General features: G+C 41.5%; 1 protein-coding gene across 2 annotated transcripts in view; it reads right to left on the reverse strand.

Annotated features, from left to right (window-relative positions):
- Positions 1–18303, reverse strand: part of HGF (hepatocyte growth factor) — an 81963-nt gene that overhangs the window by 25500 nt on the left and 38160 nt on the right. For both annotated transcript variants that reach the window (XM_038414031.2, XM_038414041.2), the window contains exons 7-9: positions 16952–17070; positions 3459–3633; positions 1262–1389 (exon numbers count right to left, since the gene is read on the reverse strand). In XM_038414031.2, coding sequence (XP_038269959.1) covers positions 1262–1389; positions 3459–3633; positions 16952–17070 — 422 coding nt within the window. The remainder of the gene's footprint in view (positions 1–1261; positions 1390–3458; positions 3634–16951; positions 17071–18303) is intronic.

The following is an 18303-nucleotide window of genomic DNA, read 5'->3' on the forward strand; positions in this document are numbered from 1 at the left end:
GTCTCTGTGGGTTAATTTGTAAACTGGATACAATTAACTTAGGCTTGAATAGAGACTGGGAATGGATGAGTCATTACACAAAGTAAAACTATTTCCCCATGGTATTTCTCCCTCCCACCCCACCCCCCACTATTCCTCTGATATTCTTGTTAACTGCTGGAATTAGCCTACCTTGCTTGTCACCATGAAAGGTTTTCCTCCTTTCCCCCCCCTGCTGCTGGTGATGGCTTATCTTGAGTGATCACTCTCCTTACAGTGTGTATGATAAACCCATTGTTTCATGTTCTCTGTGTGTGTGTATATAAATCTCTCCTCTGTTTTTTCCACCAAATGCATCCGATGAAGTGAGCTGTAGCTCACGAAAGCTTATGCTCTAATAAATTTGTTAGTCTCTAAGGTGCCACAAGTACTCCTTTTCTTTTTGCGAATACAGACTAACACGGCTGCTACTCTGAAACAAAAAAAGAGGAGGCAAAATTTAATTCTTGTTAATACAAAAAAATTCAAGCCCCTTATCCCACCAAAAATCTTAATGGATGCTAGGATAAATGGAATAAAGCTGAAATCTTTTCTTATGAATTATTCTAAAATAGGGTCAAAGCCTGAGCATGCTCTACAAGATGCAGAATGAGGTCAACTCCCATTGATAACAATGCATCTTGCAGGATCAAGTTCACATATAGCAGAAATCTAATGGGAAAATATCTATAAAAAATGTATGTAATGTTAAAGCTTCAGATTAGAATGCTTCCTGATTTTGTTTAAAATTCACAGCTATTTGGGGTAGGTTGCATGTTGTTGTCCACATTCATTTCCCGGTCATCAGGAGTCCACATTAAAACAACCAACCAACCATACATCAGATCTGGTAGCCTTGTTGACAATTTCAGCAGAGAGATCAAGACATAGCTATGCCTGGAGAATGATCTAGAGATGGTCCCTGCATCTCAAGCAAAAAACACAATGGTCCAGATCTTCAATTGGTGTAAAATGGCACAGTTCCTTGCTTTCAATGGAGCTATACTGAATTATATCAGCAATAGGGCGTCAGATGGGGGAACACTTTCACTGTTGCTTCCTTTGCCTGACTAGAGGGACTAGGCCAGATTCATAACTCATTTATATGACTGTAAAACCAATGAAATTCACATGAAGCCAGTGGAGTTGCTCTGAATTGCATGAGGTGTAACTGAGATCAGAATCAAGGAAGTCACTCTGACATCTTGAACTTAAAATATTTTATCTCCTTTGTATTGGTTACCTTGTTCACTTGACACATCACACTTAGGTATTTGGGAGCAATAACCGATCCGAATGTTTGGGTCAGTAGTAAAACACCAAGGTGACTCCGATCCATCTGGATTTCGGCAGTAGTTCTCTCTTAAATCCCTATAAAAATAAATATGCTATTTTATATTAGGCATAACCTAAAACTGCTGTGTTCTATTGCTTTTCTATTACAAGTTAACAATAATAGAGGCTCCTTGAGGTCTGGTATGTTATTGATCAGTATTTAGTGCAGAGAGATTTAGGTGAGACAATAAGAAAGCAGCGACTAATAAAGTAAAGCAATGGTAACTGGAGTATGGTTAAAGGGGAATCATCTCCAGTAGATCTATGTTTTGACTAGCTATAGGATTTCACTTTAAGTACAATAATATTTTAAATGTAGTGTATTGCCATATGGGAACTTCCACCATTTTTTCAAAGCTTTCTCTGATTACAAAATTCTTGCATTGCATCAGATACACCTGAAACCTATTAAAAGTATTTTAAAAAAATACAAACCATACCATAGCATTAAAAATTCTCAGTACTTTGAATGGCTCTGTAGAATGTTCAGAAATGGTGTCCTGTAGTTTCTCATTGATTTAATTAGGAAACTGAATCTTAGTATATGAAAAAATTGTGTTGAAATCTTATACAGGTGTTACCTTTTGAATAGGAGTCTAATCACAAGGGAGTCACTCTTTAAAAATCTCTCACAGCTTGAATTAAATAATCAAACTTCTCAAATGTAAGTTTTATTCTCTTTTCTCCTGAAAGCTGTTCTCACGTTCTTTGCAATTTCACATTCCACACAGTATTTTCCCATCTGCAACAGTCATTGATAACTGACATTATAATAAATAGGCCTGATCCTGTAACCCTTATTCACATGGGTTTTCCTCAGTCACACAAGTAGTTCCATTGACTTCATGAAGGCTACCAGCATGATTAATAACTACTCATATGAGTAAGGCCTGCATATCTGCACCATTATTGTTTTCAGGATGAACTGTTACAGGGCTACTTTCTTACAGGAGATTGTGAGAACAGTTCATTAAGTCTAATCTTACAATAGTAGTGACTCAGGCAAAATGTCAAAGAAATGGCTGAGAAAATACTTCAGGAACAGCCTCACGGATTGTCTTTCAGGTGGGCTTAGGAAGGTCCTGCTTAAACATCTATGAGATTTATACAGGAGATTCAGGACCAATACCAATTCTATTCCCACACTGAAGTCAACAGGAATGCAAAAAGTTAACATGTGAGTGATTTAAACCCAATATTCTTGCCCAAGGAGAGAATGCTTTTAGCTTTGCGCCTATATCCAAGTGACTCCAATTATTGTTCATTTTACTGATAACTCTCTAAAGGATATAACACATATTAAACAACCCTGACAATGCCCCAGGTCAATGAAGGGATCGACTCAGCAAATATAAGTGTTTTGCCCAAAACTACAGAGCAAGTGCTTCTCAGAGCCAAGGTTAGAACTCGGGCTGGAATCTCTTCCACTCAAGTCTTGTGCTCAGGCCAAGGGATCAGTGTCATTAAATCTAGACAAGGTAATGAAAATACATGCTAGAAATGTAATCATTAATAAGGGGGAAATAGAACTGACAAGACAACAAAATAAAAAAGCTAATTCCATAAAATATTATAAATGTCAAGTATCCACAGTGAGACTGTTTAGCTTAAAAAAAGGGTGGGGGGACACCAAGACTAAGTTACTTCTGAATATTAAAACTACAGATAAACAATTGTCTCCTTCTAAGAAACAGTGATGGTTTATTAATGGGATTTAGGCCACAGTATTGTAAACACACATGTACTTAACTTTGAAATCAGTCTACTCATATGGTCAAAATTAAGCTCATGGGTGTTTTCAGCATAAGGGTCTTCAGTGTGTAAAAACAAAGACAGCCTTGAACCAATTCATCTGTGACCCACAATAACCCATAATTTTTGTTTTCAAAGAGTAAGAATTATTTATAGCACACTTGCAATATTTGTGTAGTTTCCAATGTCAGAGGCAACAATGAACATGTCAGCATGCAGAGTAATGATGATAATGATGATAATATTTAAAAAAGTAGCAACCTTTCTTTGAATACCGGTTGGCAACACAAATATCTAAATTGCAGGAACTGATCTCTGCCCTGTAATCTATGACACCTGCACATGCTACTCACTTGCACTTGAAGTTTTCTGGAGTGATGTTGTGTTGGTGAGGAAACTGGGAGACCCAGTGCTGACACTGGACTCCACTCCATATGGTGTTCACAGTACCTCGGTAGCCCTCACCTTGCCCCTTGATGCATTCTGTCATTTCTACGGCAGCATCAGTGATGTTCACAATGGTCTGAGCTGTAAATGGAGAGAAAAAGAGCTGTTTCCTTTTCCTAAGAGTGAGTCTGGAGTTAGTGTACTGCAGTTCAGACTCCATAGCTATTCAAATCCAGGGCCTTTGATGACATTGTCAGTGATGGTCAAGTCTGGCAACTCTAAAACAATTAATTTCCTCTTTAAACGTTTACAAAACCAATGAGATTCTCTGTGGCCTCAGGGACTCACGTTAGCACATTTGCTTTCAGGATTAGGGCATAATATGTCGGATATATATAAGGGTTCCTATGTAAATCTTGCTGCACAGAGAGATACTAGGTTGTTTCTACAGCAGTCAGTGTCAGAGTCATATTCTTAGTTATTATAATCCCAATCCTGAAAGTATTTACACACATTCTTAATTTTACCCAATTGAGTAGCCCCAATGGGACCTCCCACTGTTAAAGTGAAGCCTATGTATAACTGTTTGCAGGATTCAGACCCTAATGTAGGGATTTTTTTTTCCAACGCACCCAAAATATCAGTGATGGATTAGTGAACAGTACCTACCTAAAAAGCAATCAATCTTTTTATTAGCTAATGTCCTAAAGCTCCTTTAAGCTACTCATGTTTAAGCTTCATAAAGTTAAGAAAAAGAAGTGCCCTATCTTCTGGGAACTTGAGATCAGAATTCTCTAGAGAGAGATAAATATTTTCAAGACCAACAAATGCATCAGACTCAAGATCTTTCACAGATGTCAATACGATCTGCATTAATCCTAGTCTGGGCAGTTTTGAACTAAATTCAGACAAACAGTGGCTTCTCAAATGAGTCATTTCAAATGCTTGAAAGCCTCTTTTTATTTCCTGTAATTGAAAAGTTGATGGAAAAGATGTTGTTGCACAAAATTTATTAAGTAATGCAAAACTAAACACACTACGGTAATGTCAGTGTCTTCCAAATGCCCCCAAAAACATGTTTGAATAATTATTCAGGAGTCATTTAGTTGTTGCTAATTGGTATTTGTTCATAGTCTGATGAGTAATTTTACAAATTAATTTACCAGCTATAGTTTTCAACTGTAAATATGTTAATAAACAGTCTCTAAATTAATTTTTCTATGTTCCAGGAATTAGAATAATATAGATGTGTTCTATTGATAATGTCATTCATTCTTAGTGCGTCAGTAATTCCAGCCACATCTGCTAATTTGCAAAGGGAATGGATCTCAGGAAAACGAAATGTTATAACATAGGGTTTCTGTATGACTTATTTTCAAATCCCTCATTTTAAAGATCCTATTAACGTCAGTCAGTAACATCAAGATGCACAGTGGTACTATATATATCTCTGTGCTAGAACTTTAAATTTCTCTTTTATTCATCTGTAGAATGCTTTACCTCTGCTTCATAGTCAGATTAATTGCCTGTCTCCCCTTCCCAAGGCAGTCCATCTGCAAAAGTTGCCCCTCTGCACTGAGGTTATGATTTCCAAGCTCATTCCAAAGCCAAAAGGCCATAGTGATGTCCCTTCCATGCCTAGGTTTCTGCAAGCTGGTAAATGCACCCTCTATGGTGGCTTCACTAAAGGGATTTGAAGCAGTAGCTGTTCTTTAGTTTTCAATTTTTAAAAACATTTTTATTGATTGTATAAATAAAACCAGGGCAAAGGGAGAAGAACTGGCTCTTAGAGAAGCACCTAAGATAGATCAGAAATGGGCAGGGTCAGCAGAGGCTTGGAGCTCTAGGCTGATGACTGCCAGACTGGGGCCCTGACGCAAAGGGGCAGAGAAGGTGCTGGGGCTACAGGGAAGGGGCCCAGGGAAGTAGGCAGTGAAGGAGAGTTGGAGGAGGGCAGTAAGTGGCTGCCACTAGAAGGTCCCTGGGTTGGGGCCCAAAGTAGCGGGCAGGCCTGGGCCTCCACTTCCCCCCATCCCCTGCAATTGCCAGTGATGAGTGGCTAAGCCAGACTGCAGTTTGCCCTTGGAGGAAGTGGCTAGACTGAGGATTGCAGTGAACCACTGAGGCAAGTGATAGAAACAAAAGCTGCCAATCTAATAGCCCCATCTCTGCCATTCATAAAATGTGTGGCTTTGGAAAAGTCACTTAACCTCTCTGCATCTCAGTTTCACCCTTTACAATGTTATATAATAATATTACATGACAGGGCTGTTGTGAGGATTAATTAGCAGAGCTGAGTGAATTATTCACAAAGAACAATTTATCCTCTGAATGTATCCTTTCCCCCCCTTTTAGAATAATTACAAATAGACTGCAATTTCCTCAGACTTATTCATTCTTTGAACTAATTTAATGATATTATTGCTCAACATTGATTCTGTGTATTGATCATAAACTGAGCTGAGTGTATTTGGAACTTGATCTTCATAAATTGAGCCATGTCCTTTAGTTCAAATTAGTCAGGTAAGTCACAAAGTATTATTTCTGTTCCCCAATTGAAAGAGAAGCACTTCTGCCACCAATATTTAAGCCTCCAAATTTAAAATTTGGTTTCTGGAAATTCTCAAGAATGCAACTTTAAAATGCATTTTCCACAAACATTTGCAAAAGGCAAAACACAAAAGGCATATGAATATGGCTAAAAAAATCTAAATGATTATTTCTTTTCTTACACTATCCCATCCACCCAACTCTATCAGGTCCCAATCCTGCAAAAAGTCCTGCATGGATTGCTTTTCAGGATCAGGTCTTAGTCCCTGATCCAGCAAGCCATTTATGCACGTTTAAATTTAGTCACATGACTAGTCTCATTGAATTCCATAGGAACTGTCATGTGCTTAAAGTTACACATGGTTAAGTGTTTGGCAGGATCAGAGTCTTAATTAGTGAAAAGGTAGAACTGACTTCAAAGGGAGTGTGATTCTGCGTTACGTTTTTACATTTTTACAAAAAAATTCCATTGGGTTATATATTAACGCTCTCCTATGAAGTTTTGTAATCATTAGCAGAAATAATTTTGTCACTTATCTATTTTTTGGAACTTGAATGAAACTATTTCTTACAATTTGAGGACCAAAAGGAACCCCACTAATTTTATCACTTTGATTCAGAAAGCTGTGACAGATTCTCCCACATCCCTTCTATGCCTCTACACTTTCACCATCATGCCCCTAACGCAAAAACAAAAAAGTTTCAAAAATGCAAAAGTACCAATTTTTCATAAAATTGTCTCTCTTTTGATATCTTTAAATGAACTTCTTATTAAAGGAAGCCCTTGTGCAGAAAAAACAACAACCATATGGAATTTTGGGAGAAAAGACAAGCGCACAACCTGGAGCTTTGCATGACAAACTGAGGATGACCTTCTCAATCCTATTCCTCACAACAATGTTAGGGTAGGAAAAGAGCAGTCAACACTACCATTTGTTCCTTTCCTAGAGAATTCCAGACTAAAGAAATGAGTATAGAAGAGACTACCATTCTTAGAAACCAAGGAGAAATCCTGGCCATATGGAAGTCAATGGCAAAACTCCCATTGACTTCCATGGGGGCAGGATTTCACCCCATGCTGGCATTTGTGGAAATCTGATATTAATGAAGGTGGAATTTTCTTTTAATGGTAACAGTAGCTAAGTTTACTAGAGAAAAATTAGGTGGATAATTTGCAATGAACCCACAGAGCCAAATTCTGTTCTCATTGATACCAGTGCAACTTGTTCGAGTCAATGGGTTTACCAGGGTGTAAATGGGGGAAGAATTTGTCCCTATTTTTTAAAGACAAGCAGGTCTGTACCTAATACAGTAGAGGAACTGTTCTAAAACAACTCAGTCATAATAAAATGTGACCTGTGTAATGCTGCAAAGATCAGTGAGAAGCTGGGGTAATCTGTTGAGCAGGTGCTGTTCATGCACAGTAAAGCTGCCCCAAAGGAGCCTTAACTCATTCCCTGTATTATTATTGAATTTAAAATTCTAGGCTATACCACAGCTTGAGTAACTTTCCTCCCGTATATTTTGAACACTGGCTCTTCAACCCCTTCTATGTGCTTGGTAGCTTTATTATGATATACAGCACATCAGAGGAAAAAATACCTGCTTTATAGCATTGGTGTGGAAGAACCATATAGCACCAATTTTAATCTACATTGACTGAAGGATAACTAAAGAATAAATTAGAGCTGAATCCAAAACAAAACACAGAGGGTCCTATCTTGGCACATGCTGCAGCCTGAATGTGAACACCGACAATTAGCTTGGTCTGGAATCCAGATACACATTTCAGAGATGTTCTTACCTCTATAATGGGCTGAAAAGCTTTGAATCCAAAACCCCTTTATATTTAGTGTGTTCAAAATCCAGATCTGGATCCAAATTTGGACCCTGAATCTCACCTCTAGATTAAACAGAACTCCTACATCTCATATTGAAAAGTATGCTAGAAGTAGAGATGGAGTCTTTATAAAGAGATAGAAAATAATACATATTTACACAGAATGAACACTGTATCAACCCTCTATTAGGCCTCATTGTAAAATTAAGTGGGAGGTAACTATCAAATTTTAAACACCAGTCTCTTCCCACTGACTCACTTCTATAAACATCTTTATGTTAAGTAAATATGAAGCTTGAGTTGCACTTTCTTTATTTGTGTAGTTTGTCTCAGCAAGACACTCTAAGGGCCTGCCTACATGTGGTCACTTAGGAAAGTCAAGACAAATTAAGTGAAGGTCTGAAGTTAATGTGCAGAAATTCAAGTGCACTAAACACCTGTGTGGATGCTCTCATTCAGAAGAAAAGTGTCCTTGGTGCATTGTTGCTTAGGAGGATTAAACTACAACAAACTTTACTTCTGAATGAGAGTACCCACACAGAGGTTTTAATTTATGCACATTAAATGAATTAACTAAAGCTGTGAAGTTAAATTCCCTGAATAAACAAGCCCTAAGTCACAGCTCAACATTCAAATCAGCAAGTGAATCTCTGCTTCTAAAAAATGTAGTTGGCAAAAATAGAGGTGGTCCATTTCTTTATCCTCCCAATCAGTGTTGACAACAGCACCATCGTCCCTCTGACCCACGTTAGCAACCTTATTGTTATTTCTGACTCCTCTTTCTCCTTCTCTATCACCTGCAGGCGCTCACTGAGTTCTGTTACCTCTTCAATATCTCCAAACATCATCCTTCCTCTCTGTCCCTTCTACTCTGATGTAGGCTTTCAATACTTCTCACACTGACTGACATCTGGAGTCTCCTCCTCTCTGTGCTCCCAACAAATGTCGCCTCTCCCCTCCCCCTGTAGGCCAACTAATTGTATCCTCTCTCTCTGTCACTCTAACCACGTTATTGTGTCCACCCCCCACCTCTGATTATTATAACAGACATCCACTCTCCTTTCCCATTAATCCCAAATTCCTTGTAATTATCTCCGCTTCACAATCCCTGTCCCTGCTTCCATCTCTGCTCTCATTTCCTACACCCATTCTAACTATTTTAATGCTCCTTTGTATCTTCTCTCCTAACTAGAAATTGGCCCAAACCACATCCACATATATGAACAACTTCAAACCAACTCGTGTGCTCTAAACTTCAATCCAGATCCAGCTTCTGCAGTTTGAATCCATCTCTAATCCTAATTGTTGCCCTCATCTTCTCACACTCTTGGCTTTATGTCTTCATTTTCATACTGTCTTCTGTGCTTGGAAGAGACTTCAGTTTCTGATACACCAAGTCCCCTGACTTCTGTGCATTCAAATCCTTCCATAAACATACATTTATTTTATGAAGCCATCCCTACATTGATTTCATCACTAAAAATGTTGCGTTCTTGCATGTGAACTGTCTCATATACCATATTTCTGAATTAAACTGCAAATTTCTTGGGACAGATTTATTTGTGTTTTGCAAAGTATCATATATACTAAATGTATGCTATGTACCAAATCCTGGGATGCTGCTGAGAGCAGAACTCCGCGAAGCTTGGGTGGAGTGCGAGGGAGGGAGCACAAAGCCAAGAATTCACCTGTGCTGAGGAATCACATGGTAGCCGGTAAACCAGCTTTAAGGCAGTTTGTGCAAAGATTCTCTAACACACAGTAAGTTCTGGGCCAACAATTAATAGTAATGATAGCAGCAAAAGGCAATTTCAGATTAATTTAGAGAAGATAATAATTTAGGGGTTTTTTATTATGAGGTTTCATTGTCTACCTTTAGTACTTATATGGCCCCTGTAGTAGGAAGAGAGCCAGAGGCATAAGCCCTTGTATCAGAAGCCTGGTATGAAGCAGAACCAGCTCACAGAATTTGGCAAGAATAGGGCTAATATTGCAAAAATACACATTCCTCAGAAGTGCTAAGCACAGAGTACAGAGTACTTAAGCAAACACATCCCAATATCAAGTGCTACCAGAACATCCCGATATCAAGGATGGTGCAAAAACATTCCCCAAGGATAACAGGAACACACTGACCCCTCCTAAAAGATAAGGTCAGGATGACAGTACGTAATAAAGATGTTTTGATCAAACCAACGTATACAAGGTAATAACTAGCCAAGTCAGAGGGCACTAACTAACTATGTCGGAGGCAGTACTAACTTGTTTGTATCAGGGTATAAAAATGGATCTCAAAGGGAGTATTTTTGTCCAGCCGAGGGAGGAATGGAAAGTCCCACCTTTCACTGAGCTGCATCCGTTGTCACAGGTATACATCTCTTAGGCCTGGTCTACACTAGGGTGAGGGGGATTGATCTAAGTTACGCAACTTCAGCTACGTGAATAACGTAGCTGAAGTCAAAGTACTTAGATCTACTCACTGCAGTGTCTTCACAGCAGTGAGTCGACTGCTGACGCTCCCCCGTCAACTCTGCCTGCACCTCTTGCTCCGGTGGAGTACAGCAGTCAACGGGAGAGTGCTTGGGGGTCAATTTATCATGCCTAGACTAGATGCAATAAATCGACCCCTGCTGGATTGATAGCTGCCCACCAACCCGGCGGGTAGTATAGACATACCCTCAGTATTCTCATAGAGTCTGCCAGGTGCTATTACCATGTTTTGTCAACAATTTCTGGTCTGGCGCCTTCGTACCTTAATGGATTTTGTGGTCATTGAGTGGTTCGCTCAAGGTCTGCTGTGCCGGCTGTCTGCACAGAGCTGGGACAGCACACAAGGAGAACACACACACGCAGCCAAACATCTAACCACAGCCCCCATTATTCTAGTATCTGAGCACCTTGTAATTTTTAATTTATTTATCCTCACAACATCCTAGTGAGGTAGGGAAGTGCTGTAATCCCCATTTTACTGATGGGGAACTGAGGTACTGAGAGACTAAGTGACTTGCCCAAGGTCACACAGGAAGTCTGTGGTTGAGCAAGGAATTGAACCCAGGACTTCCAAATCCTCGGCTAGTGTCCTAACCAAAAGAGTGGCTTGCAAACTATTTAGGTTTTGTACCCCTTTTCAAATAACATAGCTTACCACATACTCCTATCTCAGATAGGCAGAGGCAATGTGTGTGTGTGGGGGGGGTGCATGCATGGTCACATGCCCCTTTAGACTTCTGCCTTCTATTTAGAAACAACTCAAACTGTGAGACACCCCCTCCCCCAGGGGAGCATGGAGTAAAGTTCAGGGGAGCAAGCAGCAATGCCAGGCAACTTGGGCAGGTGAGGCCAGGTGCCTCAATTGAAGGAGTGCCACCTCCACCCCCTGACTAACCTCAGCGAGCCACTCAACCTGTCTGGGCTGGGGGCAAGGTGCAACCAAAAATTGTAACTCAAAGGGGTGGAGCACTCAGCTCAAAGTTTTGAAAAAGCCCCCCCCCCAACAACTGTTACTCTGCAGGCCCCTATGGGGGCACACCCAGTGATGAGCTGCCAAAATCTAAACAACCGGTTCCCTATAAAAAGTTCTGATTTAAGGGATGTGCCCTGGTATGTATTTTTTGTACCAACAGGGTTACCATACATCCGTATTTTCCCAGATGGTGATTTAAGAACCAAAAAGCCTGACCAGTCCGAGAAAATACGGATGTATGTTAACCCTGCCAAAAGTTCTTTTTTTAAAAAGATGGGCCTGAACTAGAAATGAGCTCCATTTCATATGTGTAGGTCCCCGCCACTCCCTGGGGGTGCGCTAGGGTGACCAGATGTCCTGATTTTATAGGGACAGTCCCGATTTTAGGGTCTTTTTCTTATATAGGCTCCTATTACCCCCCACCCCGTCCTGATTTTTCACACTTGCTGTCTGGTCACCCTAGGGTGTGCACATGTGTGGGTCCCAGCTGCTCCCTGCCTATCTCATTAAAGCAGGTGTGCAGGGTTACTGCCCTGGAACTGCAGGGCACCAGTGGACGCGGGGCTAGGCTAGCTGGAGGCAAGGGGTGCAGGGCTGGCTACGGGCAGGGCAAGGGGTGCGGAGCTGGCAGGAGACAGGAGGGTGCGGGGTTGGCTGGAGGCAAGGGGGTGTGGGGCTGGCTGGAGACAGAGCAGTGGCTGACTGGAGGTAGGGGCTGGCTGCAGGCAGGGCGGGGGGGTGCAGGGCTGGCTAGAGACAGGGGCTGGCTGCTGGCAGGGCAGAGGGTGCGGCAGAGGCTGGCTGCGGGCAGGTGGTGTGGGAGTGGCTGGAGACAGGGGCTAGCTGCGGCCAGGACAGGGGGTGCGGCAGGGGCTGGCTGCAGGCAGGGGGTGCGGAGGTGACTGGAGGCAGGGCAGGGGGTGGCTGGAGACGGGGGCTGGCTGCAGGCAGGGTGCGCGGGGGTGGCTGTAGACAGGGGCTGGCTGTGGCCAGGGCAGGGGGTGTGGCAGGGGCTGGCTGCAGGCAGGGCAGAGGGTGCGGGGGTGGCTACGGGCAGGGCAGGAGGTGGCTGGAGATGGGGGCTGGCTGCAGGCAGGCAGGGGGTACGGGGGTGGCTGCGGGCAGGGTGGTGGGAGCTCATGGGGAGAGCAGCAGATTCAACTTGATTAGATTGCCAAGTCTTACTAAATAAAATGTGTTGTCGGCCATGATAGGATTTTTCTCATAACCCCTCTGATAAGAGCTCACATACCCCTAGGGGTACGTGTATCCCAGTTTGAAAACCACTGCACTGAAACAACCATCATCATTTAATGGAAAAAACCTCATTTACCTGAGTTTTATTCAGGTTTTGAAGATTTTTTTAAAAGTAGAGGTTTTTTTCTGCTGTAAAATTAGAATACTACTTGATAGTATCATCATCATCACTATTGTCTGTTTAGTAACGTGAAACAGAATCAGGCAATTTATTGAAGGAACTTTTGTACAGTGGATATATCTTTTACATATTCACAGAACACTATCATTTACTATAATGAAAATTTAGTTTTGAGTGTGGAATTCCCCCTGATGTCAAATGAAGATCAAAAAGAAGACTGTGTACCCAATGAAGAGAGCCCAACTTCATCACACTATCAAGAGCAAAGTGCTCAGGATCATCAATGTAGGCCACTTATTTTTAGAAGGGCTGCACTGAGATTGCATTTCTTCAAGACTCTAACATAATCTTGACTGCTAGAGGAGGAGGAGCCATTACTAGAGTTTGGAAAAGATCCCCTAGCATCTGTCTTTTAAAAAATTGGATCAGACTGTGAATGTTGAGTTAAATTGGTTGTTAAGCTTATGTAACCACCAACACCAGATGTGACTCTTCAGAGCACTGACACATCAACTTGGGAAATGCCAAAGGATAAACGTTTATAAAAGTTGTAGTTGTAAAAACTGTCAGAAATTATAACTTAAATTTTTAGTAATAAAATCTCCACTACCAGAAAAAAGTATATAAATATGTTACAACAGAGACTGATCATGTGTATTTTATTGACTATTAAAGTAGTTGTGGACAGAGCTGGATTAGGGGTTTGTGGGGCCCTGAGTCAGAGCACATGGGGGCCCCTCCTCACCCCTCTGCCTGCAGTCCCCTCCAAGCCCCCCCAGCACTCCTGCCAGAGAGCAGGATTGGGGAGCAAGAGCTTGCCCTGCTCCATCCGCCCAGTGCTCCTGCCCGGGTGTGGAGTCGGGGCACAGGGGGCTTGCCGTTCCCCTCCCACCTGGCGCTCCCCCAATCTCTGGCAGGAGCACCGGGCGGGCAGAACAGGTTGGGGGCGCTCGTGGCTAATCAGCCAAAAAAGATTAAAGAAACGAATAAGTAAATTGCTCTTCACAATCTTTAAACTAGGTGGATAGACTCAACTGTTTTATATTTGAGATAAAAACTAGGTCCAAACTAGATGATGTCTTTGGCTTAATAACTTCCCAGTTGTTCTTAGAGGCCAAAGTCCGATGCTCAAGTAGCAAAATGTCCAGATACCAATATATAGAAGAAGGTGCTTGTAGTTCACAGGAGAAGTTCACAGGAAATCTTTTGGCACAAGGTCACACATGAACTGATGTATAGATTTTTGAAGCCACTATTTTTGATCACATAAGGCAGCAGGGTCACTTCTAAGTAAGTTGCCACTGCTCTGTACACCCCCTTTATAGACATCATACAGCACAGCAAATTGAGCCAGAGCACGTGGGGTTACAATGATATAATTCCTCTGACTTTAATGGAATTATTCTAGAATTATTCAGTATTCTGCTGATACATGTGAAAGCAGATTTAGGCTCAAAGTGAGGTTCTATATCAAGGAGTAAATCAGGAGTAACATCACGGAAGTCAACAGAATTACACCAGCATAAATACAGGGTAATGAGAAGTGAGTCATGGGCAAAAAGGTTACAGTAACATAAAACCAGTACAAGTGACTATGGACTGTTCAGAAGTATTGATAGGCAAAATTTGAAAACATTGAGAATTTTAAATTGGATTAGAACCCAAAAGGTAAGGAGATAAATTCTGCTTTTACACTGTGTGCAGCCTCTTGGATGCTATACAAGGGTGCAAAGCAGAATGTGGCCCCAGATGTTTTATCCACACTTTGACCAGTGAGGGGCTAGAAAAGTGGAAGAATATATTTTTCATACAATTTCCAGTTCGCTCTCATTTTGGGCTAGTTGAAAATACCACAAGAGCCCCGCTCCACCCCCGCCCCCCCGCCCCTCCTTTCTGTTTCTGGACTCAGTCAAAACCAAAAATTGCAGAGGACTACGACAATTAAAACAAACAATCAAAGTTTCACTCAACTATTTTTCTTTTCTTTTCTTTTCTTTTCTTTTTTTAAATCCACAAATAAATAAATTCAGCTTCCGCACGGACAAAAGTTCCAATGGTGTGGGTTTTTAACAGCATCAGTTAACCTTTAAAACTAACTGTGCCAAATTCTAATGTCATTTATAACCATGAAATCTTACCAAAGCCACAATCTCTCTGAAGAATAGTACTGCACATAAAGAGCTCTCAAGACACAAGTACATATATCCTTACACAGAAAAAAAACTGTTAAAAACGACGGTAAGGTAGCAAAGTCCAACACTCAAAAGTCAGGAAATGCTAAAACTGATGTTCCCTGTGTGACCTTAATTTGGTCACTTGTGCCTGTGCACTATGGCACAGCCTTTACCTGTGTGATTCCATTCTATTTTTTCCAAGGAACCCCTGTCTCATTCAGTGCACAGGATGGACCTGCTCTGGGGATGCACCAGGACTGTGTAGGGAAAGAGTGTTGTCTGCAGGATCCCTGTTTCATTTGCTGCTGACGTTGAAAGGTGTATAATGAAGAAGGCAGGGTTGCAAGAAGAGAAAGGATGGTCTCATGGTTTAAGCAGCTGAATGCTGCCCTGGACTGCGAGATTCCATCTCTGCATCTGCCACAGATTTCCTGTGTGATGCTAGGCAAGTCACTTATACCACACTTTTCACAAGTGGCCACTAATTATGTGTTCCTTATTCTCTGGGTGCCCAACTTGAGACACCCGATTTGCAGAAGTGTTGAGCACTCATGCCTGCAACACAAGTCAGTGGGAGCTGTGTTTTGAAAATATAAAGTGCTATGTAATACTAAGGACACTAAAAATCAGTTCAAACTGGCACTCAGAATTAGTAGACACTTCATTTAAATCTCTCTGTGCCTCAGATTCCCATCAGTAAAATGGAGAATAATAGCACCCCTTATTTCACAAGTACATTGTGAAAATAAATTTATTCATGTTTATGAAGCACTCAAATACTATAGTGATGAATACTATAGAAATCCCATAAGGAAATGAATAATTCTGTCTTCAGAGGAGGGTTTGAATAGTGTCCAGTAAGCAAGCCAGGAGATTACATATTGAACAAGGATAAAAATATTGAATAGCAGCCCATTCAGTGAGCACTATCCGTCCTGAACACTAAATGTGGCAGTAGAAAACTGGAGACCTGTTTTGAAATGTGTATGATTATGTAATTGAAGTCTGTATCATAATATATACACCCAAAGGGGTGGAATTAAGATTGCATAGACAACCTTAATTTTGGCATTTCCTAATTACTCTGTGCTTGATTGTGCAACCTTAGTATTCTTTTAATTTTGGTTTCCTTGTGAGCACAGCCCAACAGACTGCCCTTGGTATGACAACCTGTGGGCAGAGACCAAATTATGGGGACACCCCTTACCCACCAAGCTGGATTCTTGTGGGTCGAGAATGGATGGACCTTATAACAAGATCCAAGACAAATACCCTTAGGGCAAGGAGGGGCAGAGGTCTAGTAGTACCTCTAGAAAAGGAGGGGAAGGGAGGGAAAAGACATTTTTCCACTGGAAAAAGGAAGGAGACATGTGACAGAGTCATGCGGGCTAGCACTCAAGCCAGCACTCTAGGCACCATTATTAGTATTAATTAGGTTCGCCTGGAGAATGCCTAATTGGACAAGGTGTACCTGACTCACTCACTAGCCCTGATCTGGCCTGGTAATGAGTCAATTAGCCCATTAGCAGGGAAGCTATATAAACGAACAGACAAATGCATGCTCAAGGGGGAAAAAGGAGAGGAACAGAAAGCTAGGCGAGCTTGACCAAGGGGTTCCTCTGATTAGACTCACTTTATTCCCCCTCCTCTATTTGGGACAAGGGGTTAGAAAGTTAAGATACACAGTGTCGAGAGGTATGGAGACACTCCTATGGATTGGTGGAAGGATTAAAATACTGTAAATAAACTGCACAGTGGTGTTTACAAGGAAGACATCTTAGTGCAGTCTGTGTTTGTGGAAGAGACGGGAGTGTGGCATGCTGACGTGTATAATAGAATAATTATAAAAAGTGCTAAATAATGCATTGCTGATTATGTCTTATGAAGACTATTAAAGAGATTGTAAGGGCTGTTCTTTGCTTACTCTGTTTTAAAATTGAGCAAAGCACAATGAATGAACAAAAACAGTTATATTCCCCACCCACTTAGAACAGACTATTTGAGTCCAGATTTGGGAAAGGAAAAGGAAGCAATAAATTTTTGCTTTAACTCACCACACGTTTTAATTGCACAGAACTCCCACGGGGTATCAGGGTCAAGAGTGTAGCACCACGGTCTTGGCTTGCCATCGGGATTGCGGCAGTAATTATCATCAAAGCCCTTGTCAGGATATCTGCAAACCATACCAACAAATGTGTTCAGCACGTCTGGCTGGCAACACTATACAGGCATGCACAAGATGTGTAAAGAACCAATTCCAGCTGAGACAAGTTTGATGCAGTGCCTGCTGGCTTGGGACCTGATCATGGGGGTTGGGGAATTCCCTCTACTCCCATAGAGGAAAATGAGGGTGAAACCTCCTAGGAAGCACTGAGCAGAATCAGGCCCTTGGACAGGGAGACTCAGCTGTGGTAACATGAAGGACACCAGATGGGGTAATTCAGCTAATTGCTTCACTCCACTTTAGAGCATGGCCATCCCTTGACAGACACGCAAGTCTCATTTTTTTTTTCCCCAAACAGCCAAATTAAGTGTGGATTATATAAACACTGCCTGGCATGCCAGACTCATTAAGAAAACAGGTTCTCTAGTGCAACAACCCTGGGTTCAAACTAGAAGCTATTTTCAATTGCTTTGTTACTAATGATAGCTCCATTTTGGTAACACAGCTTGTTCTAGGTCATGCCCTCATTTCCAGCATTGTGAAAAATATTTAAAACTTCCCTCTCCCTTTATCTTGTTAAGGTTTGAAACTGTCATGTTATTTTAATTGTTTCCATGTTTGTCTCGCCTCTGTTAAGCAGACAAGAGGGGGGAACATAATAAGGAGACTTACTTTATATAAATGGTCATAAGTAGCAGCCACAAACTTCCGAATGTGGGAATAAAAGTAAAATGCACTTATTGCCAATAAATGCAAAATGCTTTGGTTTTGCAGGTTTTTTTGCATGTTTGAAAGAGAACAAAAAGTAGGCTTGCCCAAGGGACTACTGTGAAAACTTATTTAAGGGGACAAAAATGTTAACTACTTTTGAACCTGAGACCTTCCTACAACTGCAAGCAGATGTGCTTCTCATGAGCACATGATTTACATGTGATTTACAAAGGTGTGCTGATGGAGTTCTCTACCCACCATACACTCATCCCAAAGTCTGTTTCTACAATCCTGCCTTCCTTGGGACAAATCACACTCCCTCTGCTACAGCAGGGTTTGAAAGATGGGGTTGGGAGAGAATTTGAAAGAGGGTTCAATCATTACTGTCATTGAACCCTGCAGAATGGGGCAAGGAGACAGGGCTATGGCAACATGAGATCCTTTTATCCGCAGTAGCAACTGTGCTCGACAATACTCATTACTGCTTCAAGACAATTACTAAGTTCTAAACTGGGAGAGGGGGTGAAGTTT

This window comes from Dermochelys coriacea, chromosome 1, assembly GCF_009764565.3.
Source record: "Dermochelys coriacea isolate rDerCor1 chromosome 1, rDerCor1.pri.v4, whole genome shotgun sequence".
Taxonomy (NCBI): domain Eukaryota; kingdom Metazoa; phylum Chordata; order Testudines; family Dermochelyidae; genus Dermochelys; species Dermochelys coriacea.